Source organism: Equus quagga, chromosome 11 (assembly GCF_021613505.1).
Source record: "Equus quagga isolate Etosha38 chromosome 11, UCLA_HA_Equagga_1.0, whole genome shotgun sequence".
NCBI lineage: Eukaryota > Metazoa > Chordata > Mammalia > Perissodactyla > Equidae > Equus > Equus quagga.
Genome location: NC_060277.1, coordinates 58,858,344 through 58,880,374, shown reverse-complemented (window position 1 = coordinate 58,880,374; position 22,031 = coordinate 58,858,344). Strand labels below are relative to the sequence as shown.

The 22,031-nt window shown below is 36.2% G+C and overlaps 1 protein-coding gene across 14 annotated transcripts in view; it reads left to right on the top strand.

Moving 5' to 3' along the window:
- Window positions 1-22,031, top strand: part of NCOR1 (nuclear receptor corepressor 1) — a 154,478-nt gene that overhangs the window by 83,429 nt on the left and 49,018 nt on the right. For 12 of the 14 annotated variants that reach the window (XM_046675478.1, XM_046675481.1, XM_046675471.1 and 9 more), the window contains 6 exons: window positions 1,034-1,096; window positions 2,942-3,081; window positions 5,783-5,909; window positions 13,127-13,679; window positions 16,003-16,132; window positions 19,004-19,199. In XM_046675478.1, coding sequence (XP_046531434.1) covers window positions 1,034-1,096; window positions 2,942-3,081; window positions 5,783-5,909; window positions 13,127-13,679; window positions 16,003-16,132; window positions 19,004-19,199 — 1,209 coding nt within the window. The remainder of the gene's footprint in view (window positions 1-1,033; window positions 1,097-2,941; window positions 3,082-5,782; window positions 5,910-13,126; window positions 13,680-16,002; window positions 16,133-19,003; window positions 19,200-22,031) is intronic. The other 2 variants (XM_046675479.1, XM_046675474.1) reach the window with 1 other exon arrangement.

Here is a 22,031-nt window from a genome sequence, read left to right as displayed (position 1 = left end):
ATTGGTGGTTCAGTGGTACCAAGTTTGCCATAACATGAACTATGAAAGAAAGTGCAAGCTCTGGGAATGGCAAGAATGATGTGAGGGAAATAGCTAGACAAGTAGATGGGGGGGCAGATGATGATGGACCTTGTTTGAACTATATCCTACTTTACTTAACAGAGTGAGGAGCTTATGAAGATTTTTAAATAGAGGAGTGCTATGATTAGATTGGTGTTTTAGAAAGATAATTTTGGTGATAGTTGTGGAGGACAAGTTAGAGAGAGTAAGGGCTGGAGGCAGTTAGAAGGGCATCTTTAAGCAAGCAGTGGCCCACGCAAGGAGAGAATGGATTCAGAAGATTAGAATTGACTCGCGTCATTGGATGTAAGTGGTAAATGGGAAGAAGGATTCAAAAATTAGTTGACGGATTCAGAAGTAGTCTGAGGATCTTGTTAATAATTTGAGTGACTGGGTGGATGGCAGTGCTATTAGTTAAGAAAAGGAATATAGCAGGAGCTCATTTCAGGCCTTATAGTCTCAATTTCCTTTCTAAAGTAAAAGAGAAAGTGTTCAGTTCGTGATCCATCTGTGTTTACTAGATGTCGGGCACTGAAGATGAACATAAGGGCCTCCAGGAGCTAGGAGGATATGGAGCTGTAGAGAACAGGAGAGAACTGTGCCTGGCGGGAAGAGGGAGGGTGGTTTCTTCCTTTGACACTTCAGGAGAGGAGGGATGGAGATCTGGTAAGTGGAAGGTACCGAGGTGCTGTGGGACTTCTTAGAAAATAGACTAACAGTGTTCAAACGTGATGTGGCTGGAACTTGACAGAAAGACCATAACACTGAGAAGTGTTAAATTCTCCCCTCTAGTTTATCGGGGAGAGGCTGATACCATCCTATTGTTGTAATTTCTTTAATCTAATGCTTTAGACAGACTTTATGTCAGAGAAATAGGTTAGAGTTATTAAATGGGTTGGTGCCGTATAAACTGCGAATGAAGGATTTAACCTAATTTTTCTGTGCCTTGTTGGGTTCTCTCTCTCTCTTTCAGTTTCTACAGAGCCTGTAGAAACCTCTCGATGGACAGAAGAAGAAATGGAAGTTGCTAAAAAAGGTAAATGATAGTAGTTCAGGTTTTTTTGTTTTTGTTTTCTTTCTTTTTTAAGGTTGTTAGTGATGAGTGAAATGGAATTAAATTTCTTTTAATTGAAAGAAAAGAAAGTTCTTCGACAATGGTAAATAGAATTTAGAGGTAAACTTAAGACTTCTTTTTGATGTGGTACCCAATAAGGTACCCCTGTGTTCCTTGTTTAGGAAGTCATCTTTTCATGGTTTTAAGATTCTCTCCACAGTTTTATTTTGAATGTCATTTTATTAGAAGTAGGCGATTTTCACTTTTCCAGAATAGTTATGATTAAATGTTAGTAAAATTCTTTTGGAAGGTATTTCGATATAAAAAGCCCATATTTCTATTACTTAAAAGTTGCATTTAATAGAATGGTAAATACTTTCTCAGTTTGCATTTGGTAAGGTATTTGATTATAAACTATTAAGAAATTGCACTGCAATTCAAAGGAGAGAACATGAACTTTGTAGCCAGATAGTCAAAGATTTGAGCCCTGTCTGTCTCAATGGCCTTGATCTTACTCTGGAACATTATGGATTTTATATTTTTCTGTTGTTGCTTGTTAATATAGTATAATTTGAAATTGAACTAAAATTTCTAATAGGATAAATAATTGGTTTATAAATAAAAAATAATTTATTTTTTAAATAAAATAATTTTGAGAAGGATTAACTAATGGTTTTGGGAATTAAGTATTTACCTTGTAGTTCTAAAGAGAAATTATTGTAAATAGCTTGACATTTTAGTGACACATTTCAGATTTATTTTCTGTTTAGCTGATAATGAGTGATATATTTAAGAACCGTATACACCAGTTTTACCAAAAATGTAGCAGTTGAAAGTGTTTAGCCTTCAAAATATTTTTATTTCAGGTTTATTTGCCATGATTAGCAAATTTGTGATTTGTCATAATTACATGTATAACTTTTTAAAAGATTCACATTTATTCTCATCTGATCATCAAGTAGATATTAGCTATATCATAGAGTGATCTTTTTCAGGTAAGTATACCTACATATTAGTATTTAGTCACCGCTCTTTTCATCTCTTGTTCATATATCACACAGGATTTGGAAGTAATCTTCCGATTACCATTATTAAGGAAGCTAGTTCTATTAACATAGAAAAACATGTTTTCCTTTCGTTAAATTTGTACTAGAAATTCCTTCTTGAATACACCTGTATCTAAATTATATCTCTGTGTAGCTATGTATATATGCATTTATATACCCATATTCCTTGCACATATGTGTATGTGTGTAGATGTGTGCATACATGTATTATTTGATTAAAGAAGTGTCAGATTGCATAGGTTTCTGTGATGCATTGCATTACAACAGATTTTTTTTTAAACTGGTTAATTTTTTTCAAGGCGTTCCTTGATTGTGAATGAACTCAAGACATGCTGATTATAAATGGAGTCTTTATATATTTTTGCTTTGTGTTAATCATTTATATTTGATTACCTTATTAACTTTATACTGATATACTGTTTCCAAAGATTTAGAAGGACTTAGTCATTCAGTTTACAAGTGTTTGAGCTGTTGCTATGTGTCCAACCATTGTCCTAGCCCTCTGGGAGATTCTTAACAAGGATAAGGTTGAGCCCTTCCATTAATGAGCATGTTTTAAATTTGGGTGGAAAAATAGAGCTCTCAGTGAGTTTTGTGGCAATACATATTTCAATAAGTATTGAAGTATATCAAGCAATAATTGAAAGCACACTTTTAGTGTTAGTAATTGTGAATTCAGTGATTAAGTTGATTTTATTATTTCTCTTGTTTGCTTTATCAGGTGACTGTTCAGTTAATGTTTGGTCTGTTTTAAATATAGGTCTAGTAGAGCATGGGCGTAACTGGGCAGCAATTGCCAAGATGGTGGGAACTAAAAGTGAAGCTCAGTGTAAAAACTTCTATTTTAACTATAAAAGACGACACAATCTTGACAACCTCTTGCAGCAGCATAAACAGAAAGTGAGTATATTAGGGGTGGTGAATCTTTTACTTACTGTTTCTTTAGTTTTTTTTTGAGGTTCAAAGATTGGTTTTGAGAGAAACTTTTTTGTATCTTATAGTTTTATTTATTGTATTTACATATAAAGGATATGCTAGTTTCTTGGTACAACTTGACTATTTCTCTATTTACTGCCCAAGGAATAAAATTTCTGTTAGTAGAAATGGGAATTCAGTACATTCGAATTACTGTAGACTAAATTTGAAAAATATAAGCATTTTGAAGTTAGAATTGAAAGATTTAGTTGTAGTTCTCTTAACAGTGTTGAATGAGTTGATCTGGCGTATTAGAAAACATTTTCTCAGCAAGAAAGATTCCATGAGATAAATACTAAAAACCAGAAAGTATAAGATTATTGAAAATTCCTTAACCAGGAGATTCCAATATTCTCAAAGTCCAGAGAGCTCTTTGATGGTTCTGTGAGGTCAAAACTATTTTCATAGAAATATTAAGATGTTATTTACTTTTTTCTACTGTATTGGCATTTGCATCAATGATGTCACAAAACAATTGTAGTGAGTGAGAATGCTGGTGCCTTAGCATGAATGGTGGCAGGGTACCACTGTGCTAAGTACTCAATGAATTCTTCATCTCCAAGCATTTGCATTAAAAAAAATACCAGTTTCACTTAAACTCTTAAGTCTTTGATGAAGCAATAGAAATTAGCTTTCCTAGGGGCTGGCCCTGTGGCCAACTGGTTAAGTTCACGCGCTCTGCTTCGGCACCCCAGGGTTTTGCCTTTTTGGTTCCTGGGGGTGGACCTAGTACCACTCATCAAGCCATGCTGAGGCCGCATCCCATATGCCACAAGTAGAAGGACCCACAACTAAAAATATACAACTACGTACCAGGGGGCTTTGGGGAGAAGAAGGAAAAATAAAATCTTTAAAAAAAAATTAGCTTTCCTATATCTTGACCCTTGAGTACATGTCTGTGATAAATGGGAAGTGTGCATAAAGCCCTTCTGCTCTATACCAATGTACGACGCTTCTCTCAAGGAAAAGTACTTTTGCAGTTGTTGGAGTTCCAAAGCTTAACCAGCCTCCCCTTTTTCATGGAATATCTTTTTTAATTGAAAGGATGACAGACAGACAAACTATGGTTTTTCAGATTTGGATATTTGGCAGACATTTTCTTGAAAATGAATGAGTCTGTCTTTCGAAGAAAACAACCAATAGTATTGTTACTACTTTGAAATTTTGAGCTTTCAAGCAAAAATTAGAATTTTGAAAAATGTGTATTCCTTATCATGAGCTTAGCATCTTCTCAATACTCAAAAGACTTTTTTGATGAGATCAGTGGTAATAATAACTAATGTGCTAATTTGATGTATTATATAATGAAATATATCCAAATTTTAAAAATCTGTATAGCTCAGTATTTTTCAAATGACAAATTCATGATGTCACAATGGATATCAAGATGGATAAAATATTCAGGAAGTGTTTTTTAATATGTTTTTTAAATAATAAAGTGTAAGATAGACGAATGGATTTTAATAGAGTACAAGAAATTTATTGATAGGGTTTCAGATTTCCCATTGCAACTAACCTTTAAGAAATGGCTATTTGCTGAGTTTTGGTATCAAAGAATAATATCCACAGTCATCTGAAAAGACTGTTAAAATATACTTCTCTTTTCCAACTACATGTCTCTGTGAGACCACATTTTTTCCGTATACTTCAACCAGTACAGTATTATCTCCATAGATTAGATTACATGTAGAAGCACATTTAGAAGTGTGCTGTTTTTGTCTTTTTTTTAAAGATTGGCACCTGAGCTAACATCTGTTGCCAATATTTTTTTTTCCTTCTTCTCTCCAAAGTCCCCCAGTACATAGTTGGATATTCTAGTTGTAGATCCTTTTAGTTGTGCTATGTGGGACACTGCCTAAGCATGGCTTGATGAGTGGTGGTAGGTCTGTTCCCAGGATCTGAACTGGTGAAATCCTGGGCCACCAAAGCAGAGCGTGTGAACTTAACCACTAGGCCACGAGGCCGGCCCCAGAGGTGTGTGCTATTTTTTATCAAGGCAGACATTAAAGAGATTTACAAAAACATAAAACAGTGCTATTTCACTGTTATTTTTTTGTTTTGGAAAGTAGTTATTTTTTATTAAAAAATACGTTCTTTTGTTGATATCTAATGGGTTTATTGTTATTTTAAATGAATTAATAATTAAAATGATACAGTAATTTTCTGATAGAGTAAATATCTATCTATATATATAAAACTCATGAACAAAAGCTCTTTAGGTTCTTGCATACTTTTTAATAGTGTTGTAACTAAGAAAAACTAAGGAAAAGAAGAAGAATATTGGTAATTTTTAGCAGTTGGGGTAGTAATAATTTATTTTCCTCTCTATGAGAAATCTTCCTGGGAGAGACTGCCGGCTGAAGTTTGGTGAAATATAGGCTCTAAGAGGCATTGAACAGAGATGTGCCTTTCGATGAGTTTAGTGAAAGCGATCCATCCACATGCAAGGGCCAGTGAGTGGTAACCTAGAGATAACTGCATTTTAACCAGAACAGTTGCCAAACACGCAGCTTTCTTGTTTAGTATGTGTGTGCGTATCAGTGTTCTGTGTTATTTCAGATATGAAAAGGTTTGTTTCTTTCCTTTTAGTTATTTAAATCATAAATAGTATTTTTTACTCCTTTAGACTTCAAGAAAGCCTCGTGAAGAGCGAGATGTGTCTCAATGTGAAAGTGTAGCTTCCACTGTTTCTGCTCAGGAGGATGAAGATATTGAAGCTTCCAATGAAGAAGAAAATCCAGAAGACAGTGAAGGTATCTCCATATCTTAAATTTAATTGTGACTTCTGCTAGCCCAAATATGTAATTTTTAGCTTATTTGACTAGGAGTTGCTTCATTAAAGAAATAGTTTATCGGTATTTTCATGGCATAGAGACTTTAAACTTGAATGCAATGTGTTTATTCAATCAGTCAATAAATGTTTGTTCATGTCGCACCTGAGGCAGTCCAGTTGCCACAACCACAAGATCTTGACGATGGCAGTCTCACTTTAGGCACTAAGTGCCAGCATCAATTATATGTCTATATTGCTGCTACATTTATTTGTTCATTTGGTATCATCAATTACATTTGCCACTTTGTTTTATTTCATTGAGTTTGATTTATTTCAGTTTTTACAAAGGCTTACATATGTCATATTTACATTTTCATGTAAAAAGAATTAATGACCCTAGAGGACCTGGTGAGGAAAACAGGTCAACCCAAGGAACTTAAGAAAAAAAATAAAATCCTTTTTGTCACTTGAACAGATTAATGACAGCTTCCTAAAAAAGTAAATATTTTCTTGAGTTTTTGCTAAAGAAAAAAAAGGTACCTAATTTATTTTAAGTTACCTTACTATTAAAGTTTCTGTGGATTTCTTTTGTAAATTTACTGCACGTGAAGTGGGGATTTTCACAATGATTTTAGTAGCTCTTTATGTATTATATCTTAAATATGTTCATGTTTTCTATATTCAGATATTTTTTTCATCTCCTTTGCTTTTTGTTTTATCTTTAAATTACCAGAGTTTAAACTTTGTATGTAATTAGAGCTGTTTTCATTTTCCTATGTAGGCTCTTGTATTTTAAGCTTAGGAAGTTCTACACCTTCTAGGAGTTTTAGAAATATTAGATTTTGTTTAATTTTTTTCTATAAGTTGTTATTGGCTTTTAAACTTGAAATTTGACTTGAAATGTGTTTTGGCTTTCAACAGTAGGTAAACTTTTTTCTGTGAGCTTTTGTGAAAAATGAGAGTAAAGAGAACCTGGGGGCAAACTCCCCCTGGGTAATATGAGAGTGTTGCAAACAGCTGAAGGCAGGAGGGCGTGTTGATGGTACTTCTAGATAAGTCATCAGAGTTTGTAAATTTTAGTAGGTTTGCGGCTGGTAGCTAGTATCCTTGGGTTATAGATGTACATGAAGCCTGTATTATGTATGAGTCTGCTTGGGCTGCCATAAGAGAATATCACAGACTGGGCGGCTTAAATAACAGAAATTTATTTTCTCACAGTTCTGGAGGCTGGAAGTCCAAGATCAAGGTGCTTGACAGGGTTGGTTTCTGATGAACTTCTCTTTCTGGCTTGCAGATGGTCACCTTATCTTTTTTTTTTTTTTGAGGAAGATTAGCCCTGAGCTAACTGCTGCCAATCCTCCTCTTTTCGCTGTGGAAGACTGGCCCTGAGCTAACATCCATGCCCATCTTCCTCTCCTTTATATATGGGACGCCTACCACAGCATGTCTTTTGCCAAGCGGTGCCATGTCCGCACCCGGGATCCGAACTGGCGAACCCCGGGCTGCCAAAGCAGAACGTGTGCACTTAACTCCTGTGCCACCAGGCTGGCCCCTCACCTTCTCATTTTTGTTCTCACATGGCCTTCCCTCTGTGTACATGTGTTCCTGGTGTCTCTTTCTCTTATTATAAGGACACCAATCCTATTGGATTAGGGCCCCATCTTTATGATCTCATTTAACCTTGATTACCTTCTGAAAGGCACTGTCTTCAAGTACTGTCACATTAGGGATTAGGGCTTCAAAATACAAATTTTGGGGAGGACACAATTCAGTCCATAACAAAGCCCGAGCCTAACTATCATAAATATGTTTATTTTAGAATAGAGAAACCTCTCTGTCCCCAGGCTAACAGTGTCAAAACCAAACACCAAACCTGGCTTTGTCCCTCGGCTTTCTTCTTGTTAACTTTGTCTTATTGTGAAGCTTTTTTCAAATAAGCTTATAAATAAGGATATTAAGGTAGAATGAGGTATTAAAGTAATGTTTCTGTCTGATCAAGTGTAGGGTGGCATTATCACATCATGCCCATTCATACATATGCTTGTGTTGTGTCTAGAATAGTTTCCTATTAATAGGAAATGAACTTGCCATTAGGGATCTCCATTTCCTTTTGACTCAACTTCATTTGGAAAGTGTCAAAGAAAAAGAAAGTAATCTAGTTTACATGACCTGTGATTTCATGCTGATTACTAAGTTTAAGGAGACACTCAAGAATCCCTGTTTATTGTGTGGCAAGGCTCTTACCCGTGGGAGAATGAAGACACCTGCTGAAGTCCCTGTGCCTTCTGTCCTAAAAGACACATCTGACTGTGTGAATATCTTTCACAGTTAGGAGACTTAAATCAGAAAGACTGAAACTTCACCAAAATTTGGATTTATTCTTGTTCTCTTCTTCTAAATCATTCTTTTAGACTTTTTTTTTTCCTGCTTTATCTCCCCAAATCACCCCGTACATAGTTGTATATCTTAGTTGCAGGTCCTTCTAGTTGTGGCATGTGGGACACCACCTCAGCGCGGCCTGAGGAGCGGTGCCATGTCTGCGCCCAGAATCCGAACTGGCGAAACCCTGGGCTGCCGCAGCGGAGCGCACAAACTTAACCACTCAGCCACAGGGCCGGCCCCCTAAATAATTTTTTGAGGTGTTTTTTTTTTTTAGGGAAAAGAAAAAAAGACACTCATGGTTTGGCTGGTGCTTGGTGAAGCATTATGCCTTGGAAATATTCCTACTCTTTTGTGGCTTGGAGGAAGAAAATAGTTGAAAAGGTACATTTATCAAATGATATCTGCTGCTGGATAATCACTAACATGTCTTCCAGTGTTTTGGAGATAAATGACTTAATTTGCCCTTGGATTGGGGGTTTTCCATCATTGTATGAATAGAAATGAAAATGGAGTCAGTCTTTTTGTTAGTCTTTCAACACTTTGGTAGCATCTTTCACTAACAGCAATTGCTACCATATATTAAGACCTTACTATATGTGAGGTACTGTTCTGAGTCTTTGTCTTTTGTTTTGATTTTGTTTTTATTTTTGAGACTTGAACTCTCATCTGAACTCCAGGCTTATATATCTAACTGCATGCTCAGCATTTCCATTTGGATGCCTAAGAGCCATCGCAGACTTAACATCCAAAGTAAACTTTGGTTTCCCCACCACTGGGACCTACTTTTCCCTTCAGTCATTCCCTGGGTCAGTAAATGATACTTTTGTAACTCTCTCTCGTACCCAACATGTGATCCATGAGCCATTGTTGTCGACTTTCTTTGGATGCACTATTTAGAATCTTGTCTCATCTCCCTACCTCCATTGCTGCTACACTGGTTCTGAGCCACTGTCGTCTCCATTGCAGTTCTCCATTGCAGAAAAGCCAACCACTTTTCTGTTTGCTCACTCTATTCCTTTTTGTTGTTGTTAATTGAGATATAATTATATTAGTTTCAGATAAACAACGTAATATTTGTATGTTTTGCAAAATGATAATTTTGCATACTAAGTCTACTTAACATCCTTCACCCCATATATAGTTATAATTCTTGTGATGAGAATTTTTAAGATCTACTCTTTTAGCAACTTTGAAGTATACAATACAGTATTTTTAACCATAGTCATCCTGCTATACGTTACTTCCCCAGGACTTATTTATTTTATAACTGGATTGTTGTATCTTTTGACCAACTTCACCCATTTGGCCCACTTCCTACCTCCTGCCTCTGGCAACCACCAATCTGTTCTCTGTATCTGTGTGTTTGTTTTTTTGTTGTTATTGTTTTAGATTCCACATCTAAGTGAAATCATATAATATTTGTCCTTCTCTGTCTGACTTATTTCACTTAGCATAATGTCCCCAAAGTCCATCCATGTTGTTGCAAATGGCAAGATTTTCTTCTTTTTCAAGACTGAATAGTACTTCATTTTCATATATGTATTCATTTTTTATACACACACACACACACATACCTACCACAGTTTCTTTATCCATTCATCCATCAGTGGACACTTAAGTTGCTTCCATGTCTTGGCTATTGTAAATAGCAGCCAAGTGAATGGCTACAGTGAATATGGGGGTGCAGATATCTTTTCCAGTTAGTGTTTTTGTTTCCTTTGGATAAATACCCAGAAGTTTCCTTCAGATAAATACCCAGAAGTCGAATTGCTGGATCATATGGTAGTTCTATTTCTAATTTTTGAGGAAACTCCATACTGTTTTCCATAATGGCTGCGCCAGTTTACATTCCCACCGGCAGTGCACAAGGGTTCCCTTTTCTCCACATTCTTGCAGACACTTGTTATTTCTTGTCTTTCTGATAGTGGCCATTCTAACAGGTGTGAGGTGATTCCTCACTCTGTTCTAACCACTCTGTCCTCTTTGCTGTTTCCAAGCAAAGCAACTCCACTGCAGGGCTTTTGCACTTCCCAGTCCCTCTGCCTGGAATGCTCTTCCCCAAGATGTGCCTGTGGCTCATTCTCTTGTTTCCTCCAGGCCTCTGCTGAAATGTCACCTTACCTGTACAGTAACCTCTTACCCACGGGTTACCCAGTTTTGTTATTTATTTGCTGCACTTATTACCACCTGATATATCATGTATTTATTGTTCATTGTGTGTTTCACACTAGAATGTCAGCTCCATTCGAACGTAGGTTTTTCATTATGTCACCAGTACCTCAAACAACTGCCCTCACAGTAGGCATTTGGTACATATTTGCATGAATGAAAGAATGAATTTGTAGAGTTTTGAAATATTAGGTCATGCATTAAAAATATTTTTTCCCATATGGTCATTTAAGTTTTTATTTTATTGTTTCCTATGTAAATGATATGTTTATACCTTCAGAGTTTCCTATTTTGCGTAAGATATTTCTGCATACCTCCTGAGGGTTATACGTATCTTAAATTATCTTCTAAAAGTTTTGATAATCTTTATTCCATTTGAAATCATTTTTCTGTATAGTGTAAGACAGGGTCCACATTTTCCTTCCAGACAAAGAGCCAACTTTGAGATAGCTAGTTTATTAAATAAATCATCCTTTACCCAATGACTTAAAATATCACCTTTTATATCTATTAATTTACCATGTACTTTAGGATCTACTCCTAGACAGTGTCTTCTGTACCACTCACTGATTTTGTCTATCAGTGTGGCAGTTCCAAACATGTAATACATTGGCTTTACAGTAACTTGAAATATCTGGAGAGGCAAATCTCTCTCACTCTAGTACTTTTCATTATTCTTTTGGATTTTTTCAGGGACTTATTCTTACATGTAAACTATAAATTGGTTTATCTCATTTAGGAAATTTTTCTTATAAACCATAGGGATTCTCATTGGAGGTATATATATTAATCTTAGGGAGATTTAAATTTTCACATCGTCTCATAGTCTATTTTAGGAAAATAATCTAAAAACTTAATGCTACAGTGAACATCTCTGTATGCTATTTGTATCAGTGCCAAATTGGAAGTAGCCCAAGGATCCGATAATAGAAGAAAAGTGAAGTAAATTTAAGACATCTTCACAACCATTCAATCACTTTACACTTCAACAAATGTTTGAGTCTGCTGTGTACCAGGCACAGTGCTTGTCACTAGGACTTAAATGATAGGGAGATGTATGCTTCCTGCCCTTATGCTGTTCACAGCCTAGTGGAAGCAACAGCTAATTGTGAATAAATGTAAAGTTGTAACTGTAACCAGTACACGTGCTGTAAGAGCCAAGGTAGCAAAATTTAACTTCGTTAAGGAAATGAAAGAGGGCTTTTTTAAGCATGTGGTGTTTGATCTAATATCCAAGGAAAAGTAGGTGAAAGAGCCTTTCAGTAGAGTGAATGGCATGTATGAAGTCTGTGGTAGAAGACGATGGGGCATTCACAAAACTGAAAGAAAGCCGGTGATAATGGAATACAGAGAGAATACAGGGTGCAAGATAAAGCTGGAAGGGCTGGCAGAGGTCCACCAGCTTGGGCCTTGTAACAAGGCCGTACTCGGAATTTTGGAACTTTATCCTAAGAGTAATGAGGTTCCTTGAAATGGGTTAAGAGGGAGGGAGAGAGTATGAGTGAGTTTGGTAAGATTTGACTTTTAAAAAGCTCACTCTGGAATTGTTGTAGAGAATGGTCTGAGGTAAAATATGAGAAGAGTCGTTCTGGGACTAGAGTGCCAGGTGTGAAGTTGAACAGAAGTGGATGGATTCAAGGGATATTTTTAGAGAGAAAAATCTATGAGACTTGTCTACATAAGATATGGGGATAAATGAGAGGAGTGTTTAAAAGATGCCTCTCAGGTTTCTGGTTTGTTTAATTGGATAGTAAACAGTAGGAAAGAACTTGATTTGGGAGTGTTGAGAACAAGTCCAGTGTTATACATACTGAATTGTGATTCCTCTGAGATATCTAGGTAAAGATATCAAAGCATTAAAAGTATATTTATAAAATGATACAAACATTATAGGGCAAGACCAGTGTTATAACATCACAATAAAAATCTGCATAATGTTATTCTGGAGCTTTTCTGTCCCATCTGGTAGCCACTAGACACATGTGGCTATTGAGCTTTTGAACTGTGACTAGTCTAAATTGAGATGTGCTGAAAATGTGAAATATAATCACATTTTGAAGACTTGGTGCCAAAAAAGGTAAAAGGTCTTATTACCAGTTTTCTATATTGATTACATGTTAAAATGATAATATTTTGGACACATTAGGTTAAATTAAATGTATTATTGAAATTAATTTTACCTATCTCTGTTTACCTTTTTTAATATGGCCAACAGAAACATTAAAATTACAGATGTAACTTGTGTTATGTTCCTATTGGACGGTGCTGTTCTAGAGTGTTAGCTCTCCTGGGTGAAAAGAAAAGCAGAGAAACAGGCTGGTGGAAATAAACCAGAATGTTACCATTTATGGGAATGGTTTTTGTTTAGTTTTGTTTTTCCATCTTTCTTCATTTTTCAAATTTCATATAAATTATTTTTAGACATTAAAAGCTTTTATGCTTTCAATTGCAGAAGGCCAAGATATTTTGGTCTTTTCTTTCATACTCTGTAAAAAACTTTAGCTTTCCCAATGGCTGTAATACTTCAATGAGGTCGTCAAAGGAGTATAGTTCATCCTAAACAACTACTTTCAAGCATGGCTTCTGTCACCACCTGAATCTGAAATGTTCATTATCAGATTTTTATGCTGTATCATTATCTTCAAGGTGCTGAAAATAGTTCTGATACAGAAAGTGCTCCTTCTCCTTCACCAGTTGAAGCTGTCAAGCCCAGCGAAGATAGCACTGAAAATGCAACTTCTCGAGGAAACACTGAACCTGTGGCTGAGCTCGAGTCCACCACTGACACTGCACCCAGTACATCTCCCTCCTCAGCAGTTCCAAGTACACAAGCAGCTGAAAATGCAAGTGTGGAGACCCAGGTGAATGACAGTGGCACTGTTGAGCCAGCGGAGCCAATGGATGTCGAACGTCAGGAGTGCGGTGCTGCAGTGACTTCTGTTCTTGATCTCCCCCCAACTACCAAGGCAGACTCCGTAGACATTGAAGTGAGGGTCCCAGAAAACAGTCCAGCTGAAGTTGAAGGTGACACCAAAGAAGGAGACCTGGAGAGAGCCAGTGAGAAGACGGAGCCTGGAGATGAAGATTTGGTGGTGGCTCAGCAAATAAATACCCAAAGGCCTGAGCCCCAGTCAGACAATGATTCCAGTGCCACCTGCAGTGCTGATGAAGATGTGGATGGAGAGCCAGAGAGGCAGAGGTGAGACTTGTTCCTTAAATATTATTCGCTCCTTACTCTCGCGGTTGCTGACTCAGTCATAGAGTGGTGCTGGCTGCAGAGATTACTCCTGTGTAAATATTGGAAAGTTAAAGATTGTCTGTATGCTTTTAATATTGGCTTATGATGCTGTTCATCTGTTAAATAACCAGGAGCAATTGTGTGATCATTATTTTTTAATGAAAAAGATTATAATTTTGTCTCTATCAGTTGTTACATACATTCTATATGATAGCAAAAAAGGAGATTACAGCTAACAAAGTTGTGGACTAAACCACAGATAACTGCTGTTCCTGGTGATGGAAGCAATATGATGTGATGATGAAGGTGGAGGCAAGAGGCCTTGGTTCTAGCTCTGTTTGTTCTAAGACCAAACGGCCCCATAGCAATGCCTACTGTACCTGGGTATTAGACGCAAGAAAATGCTAAGAGTAGAAACATGTTAAGTGTTCTGAAAGTATTTTAGAAAGCATAATTTAAATACAGGTTGATAGTAATTATAATCATCACTGTTTTATATCAGTTAAAATTTTAGATTATTCATCGTTGTAATTTAAAATACTAGGTATAATACAAATTAATTTATAAGTACTTTTAGTCATTAAATTAATAATATAAAATGTATTATATCTTTATGGTTTCTATAAACATTACAGTAAAAAGATATATATTTTACAGGGATAGATACTATTTTATTTAATATGTTTAATTTCCTGGATGTTTCCTTTTCTTTGAAAGAAATGGAATCACCTAGAATCACAGTAGAATGTTAGATTGGTGCAAATTCTAGAAGTGAATTAGACCAAAACATCATTAATCAGAAACCCAATTCAACCCTGTCCTGTTCCCCACCCCCCACCCTCCACCACCCTTTTTAATAAGAAAGAGGCAAATAAGCTACTCAGCAGACTGCTGAATTCTGTTCAGGCCTCACCTTTCATGGTGTGTCCTGGTGTCACTGTGCTTTCAGTACATATCCAGTATGTTTTGTATCTTACATACTGTAGAATGAGATTTGATACTAGACTAATAATATCGAACATTACAGTGATGATATCTCCAAAGAGATTTGTATATAATAGATACTAGAATTTTTATCAACAAGAATTGAAATAAAATAGAGGTCCTACTTAACCATTGGTTTTCCAGAAAATTCAACCATTTAGCACTCTTTTTCCCTCATCTCACAATAATCTAGATTTTAGTTGTCTCAGACTTTTACTGGAGTAAGCATAAGTGGATTCAAGCTGTGTAGTTCCTTTTTAAGCATTCCTTAATGAAACATCTCATCTAAAATAAGGATTTTCTATATCTTGCACTGTTAGTTTTGGTAACTATATTTATAAATTAAGGAAAAATTAAGATGGCAGTAATCTTAAAAAGGGAGCATCCTAAGAGATGAGCGTGACAGTAGTCTTAAAATTCAGAAATTCCTTGTAAATATATGGTGGTCTCTGAATGACACTCTAAAGTCTACATCACTTCCAAACTATCAAAATAATGCTTTCAATTTTCTACATCTTTAGTATCAGCATGTTGTTGCTATGTGAGAATGCTAGTTCTTTTTTTTTTTTTTTTTTTTTTGGAGGAAGATCAGCCCTGAGCTAACATCTGCCACCAATCCTCCTCTTTTTGCTGAGGAAGACTGGCCCTGAGCTAACATCTGTGCCCATCTTCCTCTACTTTATATGTGGCATGCCTGCCACAGCATGGCTTGATGAGCAGTGCCATGTTCGCCCCTGGGATCCAAACCGGCAAACCCCAGGCTGCTGAAGCAGAATGTGCGAACTTAACTGCTGCGCCACCCGGCCGGCCCCAGAATGCTAGTTCTGTGTTGCCATTTCTTTCCGTTTTTCATGAGAAACCAGGAATCTGGAATTTTGGGTGAAATTCTCAGTTTTAAAACAGTGGTGATTTGTTCAAATGTTTAAAAATATACTTTGTGATCCTAGCGAAACATCCTGTAACAATATATTGGTAACTAGTTTGTAACCTATGTTGCTGGTGAATTAGGACCTACCATTTTACAATGGCATTTGCCGAGACTATTTTGTTGGTTAAATGTTGATGATTAAATTGAGATAAATTTTGACCCATAAATCAGTATTAGTTTTCTTTACCTGGGAAATCAGCACTGTAGATAACCCTTTTCCTTACTGTTCAAATATCTTATAAGGTTAATGTGATGTGTGTGTGTGTGTGTATGTGTATGTATGTACGTATTAACTTAGAAGGAATTATGGTGATTGTATGTTTAAAGTCTTAAATAAGAATATATTAATTTATTTTTTATTGACAATTGCAGAATGTTTCCTATGGACTCAAAGCCTTCATTGTTAAACCCCACTGGATCTATACTCGTTTCATCCCCACTAAAACCAAATCCACTGGACCTGCCACAGCTTCAGCATCGAGCTGCTGTTATCCCACCAATGGTAAGTTTACAACGTGAGTAAGAAAAGTAAAGTTGAAAAACAGACTTTAGAGACACCTCTTCTTTAAAGAGTACTTGATTTTTTAAAAGATTGTGGTAAAAAACACATAGAATTTGCCATCTCAAGTGTTTTTAAGTGTACGGTTCAGTAGTGTTAAGTATATTCATGTTGTTGTGAAACAGATCTGCAGAACTTTTTCATCTTGCAGTACTGAAACTCTATACTCATTAAACCATAATTCCCCTTTTCCTCCTCCTCCCAGCCCCTGGTACCCACCACTCTGCTTTCTCTTTCTATGATTTTGGCTATTTTTGATACCTCATGTAAGTGGAATCATACAGTGCTTATCTTTTTGTGACTGGCTTATTTCACTTAATATGATGTCCTGCAGGTTAATTCATGTTTGTAGCACAGGTCAGAATATCCTTCCTTTTTCAGATTGATATGTATGTATGTATTTATTGTATGTATCCCATTGTATGTATTTACCACATTTTGTTTATCCATTCATCTGTCAGAGGTATTGGGTTTTTTTTTAAATGGATTCATTGTAATGGTTGATTGAAATGGTTGTTTCCAATTAAGAAAAGAAAAACTCAGGGCCGGCCCTGTAGCTGAGTGGTTAAGTCTGCGCGCTCCGCTTCAGTGGCCCAGGGTTTTGCCAGTTTGAATCCCGGGCGCGGACATGGCACCGCTTATCAGGCCATGCTGAGGCGGCGTCCCACATGCCACAACTAGAAGGACCCACAACTAAAAATACACAGCTATGTACGACGGGGCTTTGGGGAGAAAAACAGAAAAATAAAATCTTAAAAAGAAAAATCAAAATGTGTCTTCTTTAAAAAAAAGAACACCACCCAAAAGAAATATAATGCCCTATCCATAAATATTAGTAAGTTCTGTTTTTGTTTTGTTTGTTTTGCCATAAGACAGTAGTAGAATAAATAATTACTAGGTTTTGTATATTTAGAATGAATTATAGAGATTATAGCTAACTTCAGTATACAATTCAAAATCTAGTTTTATTTACATTTTACCTTAAATCTTCCAAATCTCTAAAAGTCCGACTCCCTTTTGATACTGAATTACAGTCTTGAGTATTTCTCTTTTACTTAGTTATGTTCTAGCTCTTGCTTTATTTCAGAGGGTAAAAATTTGTTTTCTGTCTCATGTGATAAATGGTAAAAGTTAAAGGTGTTCTTATGATAGGCTCACAAAAAAATCATTAAACATTTGTTCATTAATTTATTCAAATGAACATTTATTGAATATCTGCTCCATTCAAGACAACATTTTTAATGCTGTATGGAATATTTATACATCACAATCTCTGACTTAAAAATACTTAGAGATTGGACCTTATAATAAGACAGAAAAAGTCATAATAAAAATTAAAATGAATTAAAATGCAGTTAGGTTTAAAAATACACTGCAAGTGTTTCAGAGGAAAGAAAGCTTTCTTCTTGATGAGACAATTAAATAGGACTCCACATAGGAAATAATATTTTGACTGGACCAAAACAGCATTTGGCTTTACAGCAAAAGGAGGAAAAGCCGTGTTTACATATAAGCCAAAGCACAAAGCCAAGAAAATTATGGTGTGTGTGTTGAAATCAGTGAAAAAGCCTACTTATAGTAGTGGAAAACACTAGGGAAGTCTTGAGGTAATAGATTCTAAACAAGTCAGATCTCTGCTCTTCCCACAGCTGCTGTTGTATTGATAAGTAGTGGAACGGACTGTGTTAGGAGCTGTTTATTTGGTATTGCACAGAGCAGCTTGGGTTCTTTCCTTCTTGAAGCGGGAGAGAGAAAATAAACAAAGAAATAAACGTAATTTCAAATTGTGATAAGTGCTGTACTGTGAATGAAATGAACAGGCTGCAGTGAGAAAGAACATGGGGAGGGAGTCACAGTATTTTATTGGATGGTCAAGGATGGCCTGTCTGAAAAAGTAACATTTAATCTCTGTCCTGAAGAGAGTTGATATGTTAATAAATTGGTTGTGGGAGAGGAGGAGATTGATTAGTCAAGAATGACTGCCAGGCTTCTGCCTTAGGCTGCTGAGGTTCCATTTTCTAAGACAGAGATTGCTGAAGGAGAAGCATTGAGTTTACAAACGGAAAAATTCAGTTTTGAATATAAATTTTTAGGTGCTTTGAGATATCCAAGTTGAGTTGTTAGGTAGGTAATTTTATGAGTGTGGAACTTGGAGAAAATGTCTTAGAAATAGAAATTTATGAATCGTTAGCATGTAAATGACATTTAAATCCACAGAAGTGGATGTGATTACCTGGTGAAGGAACAGAGAGAGGAGGGGTAGGACCCCAGGCTGAGGCACCAGGAGTTTGACTGTCATAAGTTAGAAGCAGACAGAAGTATTTTAATTGCTGATTTTTATTTCTTTTCTTACAACTTTTGTGATTTATATTGTGTTCAGTTCTGAAAGTAACTGTTCAGCATTTTGAGCATTATACTTAAAGATTACTTTGATTTAAAAAAGGATAAAATCAAACCAGCCCTGATGGTCTAGTGGTTAAAGTTTGGTTCTCTCAGCACTTCAGCGGCCCAGGTTTGCTTCTCAGTCACAGAACTACACCAGCCATCTGTCAGTTGCCATGCTGTGGTGGCGGCTCCCAGAAGAACTAGAAGGACTTAGAATTAGGATATTACAACCATACAGTGGGGCTTTGGGGAGAGAAAAGAAGAAAGGAAGATTGGCAATAGATGTTAGCTCAGGGTAAATCCTTCCCTGCAAAAAAAGATGAAATCACCTCAACCAGTAATATTGCAGAAATAAGCATTACTTGCAACAAATGGTAATTATTATATTGTTGGTCATTGGTATATGTAGATTTCTTTTTCTTCCTGTAGGTTTCCTGCACCCCATGTAATATACCAATTGGAACCGCAGTGAGTGGCTATGCTCTCTACCAGCGACATATTAAAGCAATGCATGAGTCAGCGCTCCTGGAAGAACAGCGGCAGAGGCAAGAACAGATAGATTTGGAATGTAGAAGTTCTACAAGTCCATGTGGCACCTCCAAGAGTCCAAACAGAGAGTGGGAAGGTAAGTAGAGCTATCATCACAAAGAAACAAAGAACTTTTTTGAAGGCAAACAAAGCTGTACTCAAAAGTAGTGTCCTTTGTGGTTTGTCAGCATATCAGTTTATTTATTACACTTGTCCCTAACAGATAAGATTTCCTTAAGTTGACCTCAGTTAAATTAAGAAATGTTCGTATTATTGACTACTAAAGGATGTCAATAACATTTTTAATAGAGTTCTTGTTAATGTGAATTTTCTGATATTCATCTTTGTGCTGGAAGACTGTAAAAGCCATGCCTTATGCTCCATTCATTTGAGTTTTCAGAGTAAGTGAGAACTCTTATCCTGTCCTCCAAGCGAATCACCTATAACTGGATAATATTCTAATTCTCTGTTAAGGTGGCTGACAACTTTGTGTAGTGTATAGTGCCAGTTAGACCCTGACTCAGCCGTCACCTCAGCATTTATCAGTTGTGTGGCCATGGACAAGTTTCTTAACCTTTCTGAGCTTTAGTTTTCCCATCTGTAAAGTGCAAATTATCTCTGTATTTATCTGTATCTCCACCTTGCTGAGATTAGAACCCATAAGAAAGAATGAACGTTCAGTATTGTTTTATAACATGTGGCTCAGCATTATTTTATATATAATATAATATCTAATATATTAATACATCCTGATTTAGGATATTAGTATATACGGAGTATAATAGATACCATGAAGGTACTGTTATCATTGTTATGTCACTGTTATTTCAAGTGACAGATCTGAGTTGTGCATGTTCTTTTTAGTTGGTGCATGAAATACTTCAGTTTCTTTTAAAAAAAAGAAGGGGAGTGATTTCTAAATTTTAGTAAATTCTTCTGCCATGGTTAGAAAATGGCACGTGTTCTGGTTGATAGTTAATTTATGGACTATATGCTGCGATATGCTTAGAATATAAGAATATTAAAGTCTTCTGTGATTACGGTTTAGATTTTTGAATGATTCCAAAGACTCTTTGTAATACCTTATGTAGATAAGTAAGAGCTCTTCCTAGAATACCATGGATTTCAAGGGCTATTTAATATAAAACAGGAGCTGTGGTACTTAACTGATCCTGCTGACTCTCCACACCAGTGACACCAGTAATGAGTTGTTAGTTACATGACACTGAACTTCTTATGTCAGAGTTTTAAATATATGATTGTTAGTGTTTTAAGTATAAATCTTATTCTAGTGAAAATGTGAACCAGAATGATAATACTCACCAATGCTGAGTGCAAATAGGCGCTAAATGAATATTTCTTGAATGAAGGTATAAACGATAACTTTTGGGCTTTTGTATATTGCATCTAGAGACTCCTTAATCCCTGACTCAGCAATGGACACAATGTCTGCTTAGTAATTATATGTTGAAGGAATGAATTAAATGAACTACAGAGTATACATGGGCTTGGCAGAAGTGCTTGTCTTTTGAGCATTCTTGTTATGAGAAAATCTGTCATGAGAATGATAAATTATAGAATAATTTAAAAGTCTATTGATCTATTCCTGACAAAATAATTCAGAATGAATTTTGTGAGGAAAATGACATTCAAATGATATTTGCTGAACTCATCCTAAAGCTTAACATTATTCAGTTAGTAGTATCTGGATCATTCTAATATGTATATCATATAGTTATTTTAGGCCCTCAATATCTTTTCTTCATCTGCTTTACAAAATGAGTTGTATTTGGGAGCTGGAGAGACTGAACCAGGCCAGAGGCCCAAATTCTGAGACTCCAAACTGAAGTGCATTTCTCTGTGGTCAGTCACATTAATCCATGTTGTTTAGATCTGAGTGGTATCCTAATTTTTTAATGATAATGCAGTCTTCTTAAAACCAAACTGTAATTATATTTTTGATTAATATGAGACCAAGGTGTTTATTAATATGATACCAATTTGGTTCAAGGTGAGTCTCTATGAACTGGGACGGTTGATTACATTTTATCCCGAGTTAGCTTTTGTTTTAGCCAATCTACCTAGTATGTTCATCCAGTAATTGGTTAACAAGTGGCTGAAATCTCTCCTGAATTTATAGCTGTGAAAGGATTATCTCCCTAACATTTATATATTTGCAGTTAAGTTGCTTATATGTAGAATGTTTGATACAAATGTTTTCAGTGCAGTGTCATAGAATCATTTATAAAAGACTGTTAAATATAGTGGGAATGCGGGTTCTCATATAAACCGTCACCAAACTGGTATGGTCCACGTGAATTAGAACCATGGTTTTGACTTTTCCCTCCATGGTTTCATTTAGAAAGTAATAAGCAGCATGTGTTATCCAGCTGTTTGATTCTCTTCGTTTTCTCTTATGTCAGTGGTACAAATAATTATGGTAGATGTGCCCTTTTAAAGTGACTTAGAGCCTGGAGGCTGGCCCCGTGGCCGAGTAGTTAAGCTCTCGTGCTCCACTTTTGGCAGCCCAGGGTTTCGCCGGTTCGGATCCTGGGCGCGGACATGGCACAGCTCATCAAGCCGTGCTGAGGCGGCATCCCACATGCCCCAAATAGAAGGACCCACAACTAAGAATACACAACTGTGTACCGGGGGGCTTTGGAGAAAATGGAAAAGTAAAAAAAATCTTTAAAATAAAGTGGCTTAAAGCCTTTCCATCTGTAGAAAAGCTTGAAAAAAAAGTTAGAGAAGAATTGTTTTCACTGTCCAGTAACATTTACACAAGTTGACCCCTACTTTAGTTTGAAGCCTTTTCCTACAGTGAAGGGACTCAGACTTAAACGTGGAGATGGGCTAAGAGTTGAATGTCTAACGCAGGTTCAGCAGAGCTGTTCAGTCAAAGTAAGAGTGCTTCTGTGCAACTCAATCT